Genomic DNA, 13,760 nt, shown 5'->3' with positions numbered 1-13,760 from the left:
TATTCACAAAGAATCTGAAAATGGCTGCAGCGAGACGAAATGTTTTGGAGACAATGGAGGACTGTGAGTTGATAAAGAGATATAGGCTCAATCGTGAGATATCAAACTTGTGGTTGAATAAGTGCGGGATGCAAGAAAGTCCCCAACATACCGCCAACATCTAATTGTTGCCCTGGCTACATTATACATGTTTTTAAACAAAAGGGGTCCGGAACGATACATTTTCAACCAATTAGTTTTATTTATTGCCATTTGCATTTTATTGCATTTGACATTGTTGGATTATAGCCCCCCTAACATTTACATTTAAGGCAGTGAGCTCAGACACTTTAATGCATAGTGTCTTCAGTCCTCCAGGTTAGGCTGGGACTTCAGAGAGGGTACATCTCCGCCAGCAGGACCAATGCGATCAGATATGGGAGGATGCCTGGAAGGAACACTGAAGAAGGTCCAGAGTCTGGGGCAACTACCTCAGGAACTGTTAAGAAAGAGCATATACATTAACGGCATTTAACGACTTTTATCCGAAAGGTACATTCTCAGAGGAAAGACAAACAACAATATATCGCTGTAGGAACAGTAAGGACGTTCATGGAAACAAGTGCCAAGCACTAACAATTGCTATGCAACAAAGATAGCTAGGATGAAATTCTACACAATGCTAAGTAATATTTGTAAGTGCCAGGATGTACAACATACAATAGATGTGTACATTAAAGGTCCCATGACATGAAAATCTCACTTTATGAGGTTTTCTAACATAAATATGAGTTCCCCTAGCCTGCCTATGGTCCCCCAGTGGCTAAAACTTGCATTTGGTGTAAAACGAGCACTAGCTGTTCTGCTCGCCTTTGAAAAAACGGAGGCTCAAGCGCGCTGATTTGGAATGTCTTTATTTAGGACGTCATCAAGCATCTAAGCTCCTCCCCTTACTCTGCCTGGCCCGCCCAGAGACGTTGGCCCGCCAATGACACACAACCGTGCGAGCGCCACATGTGTGTGTGTGAATACACACACTGTAACGCAAGTGTTTCTTGTTGGTTCTTTGACTTCTCTTGTATTTCCACAACAAGACTGTCGTGGGGGTTATCTGAGCCATGGTTGAGAAGGAATTGGGGGAAACGAACTTTGGCTTTAACTCGCTGAAGTACATGAACTGCGAGTCTGCGACATGCCGCCGGTTGCCGCGAGGCACCATCGCCCGGCAGCGGGTAGCCGGCAGCGCGCGGTTCAGTCTACTATGGGTTGATGTGAAAGTGGAAGAACCAGAGACGTTGCAGAACCCGACAAAGTCGTTTGTGATTCATAATATCGTCTGGAGGCTTTTGGCCATGATAATATGTATTATATGATATAGATATCTATGTATTATATGATATTCTTTAGATATAGAGCTCCAGGACTGTAACGCAAGTGTTGTACACTTCCTTGTTATTTGGATAACCGTTCTGCTTGGTGTTATGGCGCATAACACGTCAGACTCCCGTCTCTGGTATTTCTACAACGAGACTCGTAGTGGGGGTTATCTCAGCCAAGGTTGAGAATGAATTGGGGGGAAGGAACTTTGGCTTTGACTCCCTCAAGAACATGAACCACGACATGGAAGAGAAAGGGATTGTTGGCAGCGAATGTCTCCCGCTTGAGCCCCGCTGAGGGACCACCGCCGGAGGCGGAGGTGCCTGAGCGCTGCCCGGCAACAATCCCTTTTTCCTCCTTGTCGCGGTTCAGTCTACCGCGACACCGTGTTCCGTGTTTCTGTTACCTCCAAGATGCAGACTTCTGAGCGATAGAGATACAGCGTAGTGCTTACAGAATTCAAAGCTGACTTTAATAACTAAGTTAACTTTTACACAAGCTTTAATAACACCTGGGCATGACTTTCTAAAATCAATAATCATGTCTTTAGTTTTAGACATTTAATAGTAGGAAATGACACCAAGCCACCAATCCTGCCCTTCAAGAAGGCTTACTATCACTTACTATCATGGTCAGAAATGATGCAACAATCCTTGGTGTCCATGCAGTGACGTTAAGTCCACCTCTGTGCCGGTAAACGATATGAGGTAACTCACCTTTACGTTTGACCGTCACATTGGTAGTCTTCGATTGCTTCCAAGAGATCGGGTGCCTGTTGCCGTCAGGGCCCTCGATCCACTCCACAGCCTGGCAGTAGACCTCTCCCTGGTCCGACAGTTTTACTTTGGCTATGTTCAGCTGGTACGTGGCCTCGCCCACTTTGACCAGCTGAACGTCCCCGGCTGCGTAGCGTGCCCTGAACCTCGGCCCGGGACTCTGGGTCAGGTTCCGGTCCAGGGAGACGATCGGGTGGGGGTGCTTTTTCCCCTCCGTTTTGAAGTACCAGGTGACAGACAGGTGTGTTCTCTGGACGGTGTCGCTCGAGGCCTTGACGCTTAGAGTGAGCGCGTCGCCTTCCTCCCGGCTCAGCGAGGTGGGGGCCATGGAGGAGACCCTCAGGGTTTCTTTAATCACTGGAAGAAGAATTAAATCAGTGTTTATTGTTTATGCTGCTGATGGTCTTTCTATACTATTAGATCAAAATAGATTCAAAGGTTGACGTTACCCTTGACGTTGATCTTGGCAGAGTAGTCTCCTTCGTAGCTGCCTTCCTGGTTCACCACAGCACACTCGTACTCCCCCTCGTCGCTCGCCTTCAGGTCGGTGATGATGAACACCACAGAGGTGGGGTCCCTGCGCTCCACGCTGATCATCTTGTTGCGCACACGGTTTCTAAAGCGGATATCCCCATGGTTTGGATCTCTGGTGCTGATGATGTCAAGATTAGTTCCCTCGTGTGCCATACGGAACTCGAACTCGATCCAGCTTGCGCTGTCGTTGATGCCACTCACATGGCAGGGGATGCTGAGCTGATGGCCGACGGCCCGATACAGAGGGCCCTTGGGAACCTCCGTGGACACGAGGGTCCAGCCTGGATCCAGCAGGACACAATATCAATATTATCATTCAAATATATTAATTTATGTCTCTATACAAGTATAGACTTACACACTATGGGACTGAAGAGAGCAGAGCCAGTATCTGTACTTGTGGAGGCAGCAAAACTATTTGTATTCAAGTAAAAGTGGAGATAGTTGTCATTAAGGTGAAATAATCCTGAGTATATGTGGATACCTATGGTTAATGTAGGGATTGCTATTCTTTTGTTTTCTTATTGAAGTGTTAATATAAGTGTTCTCATTGTGATCCCACCAATAAACATTTATAACCATAAACATCATTTAACACTTACATTCAGTTCTTAATCCACACTTGAAAAATTAAACCTAAGTCTAAACTAATGGCTGTGTGGACATTGTGAACCCCACTCTGACCGAAGGAAGCTGAACAGACAGAATACAAACGGAGGGAAATATACTGTTCCTGGGGACCCAGGCTGATTTGATGGTGAGCCCAGTCAGCTTGAGGTGAACCACTCAACTCCACCATCCCCTCCTCCGGTCAAACTAACCCCGCTCTTCTTGTTGCCGGTTCCAACAGGAACGCCAAAGAGACCTTGTTATAAACGACCTCAGCAACCAGTTATGGTATAAAGAAAACTGGTTAAAAACTAAATAGTGGCGTAGCAATGTACCGCAGGAGAAGACAAAGAACAAATATAATATATTACATTGTGTATATATATATATATATATATATATATATATATATATATATATGTATACATGAAATAACTATATATATGTATACATGAAATAACTATATTCTGAAAAAAACTATTTGTTCCTGAATTCCATATTGGGATTCTGCTCCCCCCATAACACACACACTCCAAATAAAACAGTTCTCAGTATGTTTGATTCCCCTTGAGGACTTACCAGGTTGGAGTAGTCCTAGGAGCAGTCCTAGGAGCACAGTCATCTTATAAATCATCGAAAAGCTTATCATGTTGAGGCAACAGAAGACTGGGGATGTGTGACTGCCAAGGACTATGCCGAGGACTATACACCCCAGACAACTGATACTCTGGGTAGGTTTCACATACCGGGACAGTAACCGAGAAATAAAACCGAAAGCTGAAATCACAAACAGGAATGTGTAGATGAATACTTTGTTACAGTGCTCAACGGGAGATGATGTCGTTAAACTCGACAAAAATGACCGGGACTTCCGGTATAAAAGAATAATTTTCTGAGATTAGCAGTGGTTGGAAAAATTTGTGATAGTGTTAGTTCACAAGTAAATAAAATATTTAGCATAGGTCGTCCGGTCATTTTGACATATTTTGATGCCAAAATCGTGCATATACAGCCATTAAGCGGACAGTCTTATTTGCTAAGAAACCTTAAAGGTGTCGGTTGGTCGCTAACATTGAAGGCTCTGCCTAACACTGTGGGGAATATACATATAGCCAAGTCTGGGAGAGCTTAAAAGTCCTCGAGAGGACTCCTAACTCAGTAAGTAAATCGTGAGGGTGTCAAACTTGTGGTTGAATTAGTGCGGGATGCAATTAAGACACCAACAAACCGGTATAACCCGATCAATCCGGAGCTAAAATGTTTTGGCAGCACTTTTTTATTTATTTAGCAACAGGGAAAATGCAAATTTGCAATCCCGATGAATTAGTCTTATCAAAACCATCAGTGATGGTTAAAAAATTCTGCCTTTAAGTACAGAGGTGAAACTGCCATTAAGCGGACAGTCTTATTTGCTTAGAAACCTTTAAGGTGCCGGTTGGTTGCTAACATTGAAGGCTCTGCATAACACTGTGGGGGATATACAGATTGCCAATATAAAACCTGAACTATGCAACTTTTCTGCAGTCAAGATATCTTGGGCAATATTCACAAATAATCTGAGGGCTAAAAGTAGCTCGGTGACGCATACGTTTGTGGAATTCGATTGGCTATGCATGACATGCGGCTAGGTGGTGCTGTGCTACACTATCACACAACACCGCCATGTCTGAGCGCAAGCGTAGAATCTTCCTTTTTCTCTTTTCTGCGCCGTGAAAACCAAAAAGAACCTTCTCTGTTCAGTAATACTATCTGTACATATCCTGTACATTTCGAGGAAAGACTCCTGTACGTTTATTAGAGCTACCAGAGCAGCTTGAAGGTCTGACGCATGGAAATAATTCAACATGTTTGTTTATTTCCCTTTACTGGCGCATGTATGTGACGTAAACGCGTACGCGATGTGAGCAGATCTGAGCAGAGTTTTGCGTCTTGGCAGTGTAGACGGAAACGCTACGGCGGAGCGTATTCAAGTCTTCCACTCTGGAGGGTGGTTTCAGATTTATGCGTTTTTAAGCCCCAAAAACGCTGTCACCGTCTAAACAATAGGCACTTCCGATAAAATACTTTGTCATTTTTACCAGCAAGCGTCCTCGTGTAAACGGGGCCATAGTTTGTCTTCACCGAAATGGCACCAGAGCCCGCCTACGGAGGAGGTGGCACCAACGCTGCTCGTCCATTAACACGTGAAATGTGACGTATGAAGTCTGCGCAGATCAGAACTAGCTCCCGGTTAGCATTAATAATAGTTAACTACTTTAACGGCCCCGACAATCTAAAACCCAAGTGGAATCGAGATGGAAAAAGTGTGTAGTTCAAAATCTGAGCAGCTTTGACTTATTCACCACCTACAGAGTTTGTCACGTACGATCATTCAAAACCCCCTTGTTATTTTCCATAGACATTTAAACATGGAACCAATAGCCTCGGAGGCAGGATGTAAGGCCCATTCACACCCTACGGTAAATACGGATACGGACTGTTTCGTCCGGTCCCGGAGGTGTTTTGTCCGTCAACAGGTCCGTCGCCTCTGAGTTTACGAATCCGGAGTGCTCCGGGAGAACCGGAGCAATACCACCGGAAATCGAGGCGGCAGTATAGAGTCAAAAGTCAGACCATTCTTGAAAATAGATAGAGTAGTATAATATCTGATATGTATATATATTGTGTTTAACGTTTTATACTTATATTATACTATATACCTGACCTTTTTATTTTATTGTTCCCCTGCTTTGGCAATGAGTTTTAACTGGTCAATTAACAACATTTTGAGGAGATAATCTGCGGGTTGGTGAGGGGTGTCGCATGCCATCGCACACTTTTTGCACTATTTTTGCCGATTTCGGATGATACAGCAAAATCATCTCTACAGATGTCATGTTTGAGATTGTCGATGCCGTTAATTTGTGAAAAGACAGTCACTTCCCTGTAGAGGATTTATTGCAGAACATCCATAACAACGCTGAAACCAGACGGAGGTATGAAGGGTAGTTCCGGGGGAAACGTTTGGGGCGACGGACGAATTTCGTCCGGATCCGGAGGCATGGATCGGCCTTTAAGCCGCGAACACACCAAGCGCGTACCTCGCGTACCATGTACGCGCGTAACGCAGCTAAAATGTTGCTTGACCATTTTGAGTCAAAAATGGTCCGATACGCGCGTAACGCGCGTAGATGAGACCGCCCAAAACTCCCCCCCCCCCCCCCAGCCTGTGGCTGCGCTGGATTTAGGAGTCCGAGGAAGGAAACCCAAACGCCGCCGTGTTTGGGTGGATGATAGAGCTTGGATCGGGTTAGATTAAATAATCTCGGATATAAATAACAATAATCGGGTTAAATAACTTCACATGGTGTGTCTGGTGTGTTTCCAGCATTCGAAGTGTTGATCAGCAGATATATAGTCCGCCAAGACGTTGAGGTTGCTTAGCAATCAGAGACTCTGTCCATGCAAGTGAACGGAGCGTTCCCTCTTCGTCATAACTATCAAACCAAACATCCTTCACATTCACCGAGCGAACATTATGAAAGTAAAATGCACATTTCTCGCTAAAAATGTTTCCATAAAAGCATTTAATGGCGTAACTATGTTACTATTTCCACACAGAATAAAGAAAGATGTCGGCCGTATGCTTCTGTCCAAGTTCACTACTCTCTGCCAGTGACGTCGGGTCAAGCTCAACGCTGATTGGCTATTGCGGCGCGTATGAGCGTAAAAAGTTCAATTTTTTGAACTCCTCGTACGCGCGTATATGTACGCGCGTATATGTACGCGCGTATATATACGCGCGTATATATACGCGCCTCATACGCGCCTAACGCGAGTAAAATGTTGCTTATACGCGTGTAACGCGTGTACGCGTCTCATACGCGCGTAAACCAATGGTTCCCTATGGAAAAATTGCCGATTTTATACGCGTGATACGCGGGTAACGCTTTTGGTGTGGCCGTACCTTTATTCTTCAGAGGTCTATGGGAAATGGAGATTGAGCGGAAGTACTTAGGCGGGCGGAGCCAGGCTGATAAAGTCCCCAACAAACCGGAATAACCCAATCAGTCAGGAGCAAAAATGTTTTGGCAGCACTTCGATATTTAGCAGCAGGGAAAATGCATCTTTGCAATGCCGACAAATTAGTCATATCGCAACCATCAGTGATGGTTAAAACACACGGGGGCAATGATACATATGTACCTTTGATCATCCTTTATTATTTAATCAATAAATCACTTAAACCATCATTATTTTTTTCATGTATTTATAGTAATACATCACTTTAATCATTGTTTATTTCAAATAATATTAGGAATAAATCGCTTTAATAACAATAAGGATCATTATTAAACAGTAACACTAAGTTTCAAGTAAAAAAATAATAGAACTAGGCTACTCTTACTTATGATTACTATCTCATAATCTATTGTAAGATGATTTATTGTATTAAGTTGACAATCAGCTCAGTAGCAATTGGTCCTGGGACCAGTTGTGCTTTTGCTTGCGTTTCACGTCTTTTGACTTGAACGGCGGTATGTGCTGATATAAAGTGCTCGAAATATGCTCGTTGGACAATAGTGTGGCGAGCAGCACGGTAAGGGGACGAGACGGGAGCCCAGGTTCAACCAATCATGCAGTTCCGTGCCCCATACACCACACGACTACGGACTGCCTTTATTAACGACCAACGAACGTAACAGAAACACGACACATACCTGACCAACACACACAACACTCTCACTAATGGTCGCGATCACGGAACAATGGAACTACACACAATTATCACACAACCAATAAACCCCAAACCCGTTAACCCCACTTATCCAAAGAACTACCAAAAGGACGACAAAGCCCCATTGGTCAACATACAACCTGGATACCCAGAATCCCCTGTTAGACCCCGTAGGAGTCGCCACAATAGTTTGCAGGGCTCTTTTAATTACCTCCTTTAAATAATAAAATTCCCCCTTCCACGATAAATCCATCGTGGCATTTTTTCACTTACACGATGCAGGATTAACCGTTCAGAACAGAAACTGGTCTTATAGAAACAGGACTATATAGAAACTGGGCTTATAGAAACAGGACTATATAGAAACTGGTCTTATAGAAACAGGACTATATAGAAACTGGTCTTATAGAAACAGGACTATATAGAAACTGGGCTTATAGAAACAGGACTATATAGAGACTGGTCTCATAGAAACAGGACTGTATAGAAACTGGTCTTATAGAAACAGGACTATATAGAAACTGGTCTTATAGAAACAGGACTATATAGAAACTGGTCTTATAGAAACAGGACTGTATAGAAAATGGTCTTATAGAAACAGGACTATATAGAAACTGGTCTTATAGAAACAGGACTATATATAAACTGGTCTGTATAGAAACCGGCGCAGGCACTGCAGTACCTTTGCGGACCATTGGCCGAACACCACCGCTTACTGTGCGCAATTAATACATGTGATGAACATGTGTATCTACTTGTCTTACAATGTATTCGTTCCTCTCCTAAAGCATTAATTTTTTTGTGTTAACACTCAATCATACACTTGTCTGATAGACCTGTCTGGTCTTTTGATCAATGCAGTGTGTTCCCTGTTTGCTGCCGTCTCCACAAACATGAATCGACCTTGTAGCACTAGGCAACAGCGCCCTCTAGTGGCAAATACAATTGTGTAAGAAACAAACAAATGCATAAAATAAAGTAAACTTATTTAATAATGTCGATCAATTTGCGTTTATCAGGGGGGATGTAAGCCATGCTCTTCCGATACAGATAAAGTAGGGCACAACCAACCAACCACCCACGCAATGGGGTATATTGAGGTATTGTGGAATGATTACATAAAAAAAAGTCAATGTGATTATGTTTCAGTTTTTATTGTGTTGAGAAAACATTGTTTCAGCTCACGAGATGTGCCCTAAGGCACATAGATATAAAGAATAAAAGGTTTGAATTTCATTGTTGCATTGTTTTAAGCAAACACTTGTTCTCTATGACTTGATGGGCGTGTATGTATTTGTGTTTTGTTATTCCCCCATCAACTGTTTGGATTTCGATAAAAAAAACAGCGTTAACCAACGCATAACACACAGATATTATTAGGTTCCATTATTTAATGGATGCTTTTATCCAAAGCAAATTACAATGAGTGCATTCACGAAGATGAAACCTAGAAGTTGCATATTCATATGAGTCCGTGAAATAATAAGAAGAAAGCTTCAAGTGCAACATCATAGAAACGAGTTAGCCGAGAGCTACTCTAAATTGGAACCTGTCCCCCAAAATATATACAAAGCTCTCATACGGGTGATACTTTGACATTGAATCAGCTACTCTAAAGGTGAACAAGAGTGACTGTGAGTGAGAGAGAGAGAGTAAAAAACAAACGGAGAAGGAGAGGGAATTGTAAACGTGTCAGTCTCCGGCTAGAGCTGGCATAATGAACCGAGCCTGAGTGCAAGAATATATCTAGGGTAACAAGGTTTGACTGTGTTATCTGTGTGTTTTGTTTTCAATCCTTAATACCATACTGTGGGTTTTGGTGTTCAGACAAGGCCTGACAATGGCCTTCTAACCGCCATGTGGAACTCAAAAGTTAGAGGATAATTCCATTCTAGTAACTCACCCAGATTGGTCTTTAAAGTTTAAGAGAAAGAGAGAGATTAATGGGTACATATAGATTAAATTGATTGAACCCCCAGGGAGAGGTCATAATGTTCACAGAGTCACTCTATAACATTTCTCTGACCGTTCATTTTGGATGTGCTGTGTCTGTGGTATAAAGGCTGGGGCGAATTTCAAATTATAAATATGTGCACTTTATGTTGAAGGTATAGACCGTCGCGATTCCCATTGAATCGAATGGCGCGGTGAATAGTCTTCAAAACGAAAAAAAAGGAATTAATCCATAATCAGACATTGCGGTTATATGTTATAGACCCAGGGGTTCTCAAAGTTTTGACAACTGAGGGCCAATTTAGGAACCCAAAATTTGACTGAGGGCCGCCAAAGGAAAAAAAAAATTGGCGTGAAACGCCGCCAGCATCCCAGTGGTCAAAAAAAACATTGCACCGTGGACCTCTGGGAGTGAGGTCAAGTGAGGTCTAAATCACGAAACTGAGGTTCAGCCTTTCTAAGTAATGTACAGTTGGATTAAAACTAAAAAATGTAAAAGGATTTAATTGAAAGCTAGAGAGAATCGACTTTTCTCTTTATAATCATTTTTTTTTTTTTTAATTAATATTGACATAATAATAAAAAATTTTTTTTTTTTTTTTTTTTTTAATTATTTTATATAACTTGCATAATTATGTATGTCATTGCGGGCCGCCAGGAATGATTCCGCGGGCCGCCATTGGCCCGCGGGCCGCACTTTGAGAACCGATCTGTGGTACAAAGGCTGGGATGAATTTCAAACTATAAATATGTACAATGTATCCTTTAATTACGTCCATGGAACAGATGACCAATGGGAATAAAAGATACGTGTGGACCGCTGAAGAGGTAAAACTTTTCCTTGCTCTCATCGAAGAAAAACACATTGCAGCTATTTTAGATGGAAAACAACCACGCAATTCCACTATATATCAGGACCTAAGAGAGAGCATGTTATCAAAAGGATACGACATGCCCTGGAATGTGTGTAGTTTTCCGCTCCAACCACTTGATGGAAACGCACCTAATTAGAATTATTTTTTTGCGAACTTTCTAAAGATTCGCTTCACCTTTAGATGGAAACGTGACTAGTGTTATTAGCCGTTACAAGCCGTTTTGAAAATGTTCCCCTTATGACATCACAAGTGGGCGTGTACACCTACATGTGTGACGGATACATGCCCACTTGGGACGTCATAAGGGGGAGATTTTCAAACAAGCTTGTGACGGCTAATCACACTTAGACCTGGTGGCATGTCATGGGACCTTTAAGTAAGCCGTTTCATGTGTCAGAACTTTAACTATGAGCAAGATGCAATCATCCACAAAGACGACCTCCAAATGAACGTTCTAGTTATGAATAAGCCCTGACCGGCATTTACCATTCCACGGTGAAGCTCATCAGACCATCTCAGCAGAACCAGAGTCTCTCCTGAGTGTCTCCAAACGGACGCTGACACAGGGGTGAAGCTTTTTACGCGGTTACACGGCTCGATCTCCACGCCGCTGCCTTTCATGGCGCCGGGGTTTCAGGTGTCACGGCTGTGCAGACACTCGTGACGTAAGCAGCCGTTATTTTTCGCATCAAATTTAAAATGATTCCCCCTGAAAGGCTGAGGCGATTAAAACAAAATTAGTTTTTTAGGAATGGGTTTTATTTTATTGCCGACCATGTGAAAGCGGGATGTCTTGAACAACGAAGCCGCTCACGATACAGGGGGCCACAGTGAACCGCCGTAGTCTTCTGATTTCCACATTGTACGGTTCGGAGGAGGGGGGGCTGAATGTGCCTGAATGCTGATTGTTTGATTGTTTAACAAACTGGAGAAGAGGAGCGTACGATAGTATGTCAAGGCCTGTCTGTGTGGAGTGGAGGTGGGTTTGGTTCAGCCTCGGATGGATGCTACAATGGTAACCCCTTATGGTCAGATTATTCCATAACGTTGAATTGGGACATATCGAAAGAGAGTGAACAACATAGAATGCATATTTATTGTTTAATTATACAGATAAGTCATGTAAGTACGTACACACATCTCTAGATAAAAGCTGCTTTGGGTAAGATTTGAGAGCCGTAAAGAGAGGCTGCAGTAACTGCCAACCCAAAATACGTCTAATCCCTCCCTCCCTCCCTCTCTCCTCCCTCCCTCCCTCTCGCCTCCCTCCCATCTCCTCCCTCTCTGATTCCTCCCTCTCTTGCCCCATCACTCTCTGCTCCCTCTCCTTCTCTCGTCCCTCCCTCTCTCCTTCCCCCCCCCTCCCTCCTCCCTCCCTCCCCTCCTCCCTCTCTCCCACCCTATGTCTCTCCACCATCCTCAAGTGTTGCACCTCCTGTGAGTGAAAGGCAAGATGGGTTCCCCCAACGAATCAGTGAACATATTTCGGATTGGTTTGAAGTGAGCCGGGAGCTTCTACGGTGGCAGGCAGTCAGTCTGGAACAGCAAACTGCACTTTCTAACAAATTACACTTGAATCTTATCTTATTTGTGTCCTCATGATGTCTGACTCCAGTGATGCAGTCATTGAGTCACAGGACACTGGCCTTCAGATAAGACAGTACCGCAAAGCTTGTCACTGAATCTGCGCAACCGGCAAGATGATTCAGCCCGACCTCACTCTGTTCCCCGTCGCTCTGACCACACTTTGAGCTTCCTTCATTTTTCCTCGTATGCTGTCATGAACAAACCGTTTTGCAAAAAGAAGCCATGGCGCCGCACATTACATTTCCTTCTTTCCCCGGTACTGAGGGAGGCCGCTCAGTTTTACTGATTTACTGCTGAGAACGTAAAGGACGTCTATGAAGTTAGTCAATCCTCTTTTCCTCCCCTTCTCCTCTCTGATATCTCCTTTCTCCTCATCCTCTCCTCCTCCTCCTCTACTCTCCCTCCTCTCCTCCTCATTCTCTCCTCGCCTCCTACTCTCCTCCTCCTCTACTCTCCTCTCCTCCTCTTCTCTCCTCTCCTCTCCTCTCCTCTCCTCTCCTCTCCCTCCTCTCCCTCCTCTCCTCTCCTCCTCCTCTCCTCTCCTCTCCCCTCCCCTCCTCTCCCTCCTCTCCCTCTCCTCTCCTCCTCCTCTACTCTCCTCACCTCCTCTCCTCTCCTCTCCTCCTCTCCTCTCCTCTCCTCTCCCCTCCTCTCCCTCTCCTCTCCTCTCCTCCTCCTCCTCTACTCTCCCTCCTCTCCTCTCCTCCTCCTCTCCTCCTCTACTCTCCCTCCTCTCCTCTCCTCCTCCTCTCCTCTCCTCGCCTCCTACTCTCCTCCTCTACTCTACTCTCCTCTCCTCCTCTACTCTACTCTCCTCTCCTCTCCTCTCCTCTCCTCTACCTCCTCTCCCTCTCCTCCTCCTCTCCTCCTCTACTCTCCCTCCTCTCCTCTCCTCCTCCTCTCCTCTCCTCTCCTCTCCCCTCCCCTCCCCTCCTCTCCTCTCCTCTCCCTCCTCTCCCTCTCCTCTCCTCCTCCTCTACTCTCCTCACCTCCTCTCCTCTCCTCTCCTCTCACTTCCTCTCCCTCTCCTCTCCTCCTCCTCTACTCTCCTCACCTCCTCTCCTCTCCTCTCCTCTCCTCCTCCTCCTCTACTCTCCCTCCTCTCCTCTCCTCCTCCTCTCCTCCTCTACTCTCCCTCCTCTCCTCTCCTCCTCCTCTCCTCTCCTCTCCTCTCCTCTCCTCTCCCCTCCCCTCCCCTCCTCTCCTCTCCTCCTCCTCTACTCTCCTCACCTCCTCTCCTCTCCTCTCCTCCTCTCCTCTCCTCTCCTCTCCTCTCCTCTCCCTCTCCTCTCCTCTCCTCCTGCTCCTCTACTCTCCCTCCTCTCCTCTCCTCCTCCTCTCCTCCTCTACTCT

At 44.7% G+C, this 13,760-nt stretch overlaps 1 protein-coding gene across 1 annotated transcript; it reads right to left on the bottom strand.

The window, feature by feature from the left end:
- Positions 1-219: 219 nt before the first annotated feature.
- Positions 220-4,006, bottom strand: LOC115533386 (immunoglobulin superfamily member 2-like). Its single transcript, XM_030343896.1, has 4 exons — positions 3,855-4,006; positions 2,582-2,947; positions 2,073-2,489; positions 220-478 (listed from the first exon to the last, which is right to left on the bottom strand). The coding sequence occupies exons 1-4, from the start codon at positions 3,922-3,924 to the stop codon at positions 372-374; spliced, it is 960 nt and encodes a 319-aa protein (XP_030199756.1). The 5' UTR covers positions 3,925-4,006; the 3' UTR covers positions 220-371.
- Between the last annotated feature and the right edge of the window lie 9,754 nt (positions 4,007-13,760).

Source organism: Gadus morhua, chromosome 20, assembly GCF_902167405.1.
Source record: "Gadus morhua chromosome 20, gadMor3.0, whole genome shotgun sequence".
NCBI classification, from domain to species: Eukaryota; Metazoa; Chordata; class Actinopteri; order Gadiformes; family Gadidae; genus Gadus; species Gadus morhua.
The sequence above is the reverse complement of the archived record's forward strand: the minus strand, read 5'-3'. Positions and strand labels throughout refer to the sequence as shown.

Bases quoted from the DNA above. Each gene is read 5' to 3' on its own strand.
- LOC115533386 (XM_030343896.1), bottom strand. From the start codon at position 3,924: ATGATAAGCTTTTCGATGATTTATAAGATGACTGTGCTCCTAGGACTG. The intron at 2,948-3,854 runs GTAAGTCCTCAA...TGCTGGATCCAG, and splicing joins CCTAGGACTACTCCAACCTG to GCTGGACCCTCGTGTCCACG. The intron at 479-2,072 runs GTGAGTTACCTC...CTTTCTTAACAG, and splicing joins TGTGACGGTCAAACGTAAAG to TTCCTGAGGTAGTTGCCCCA.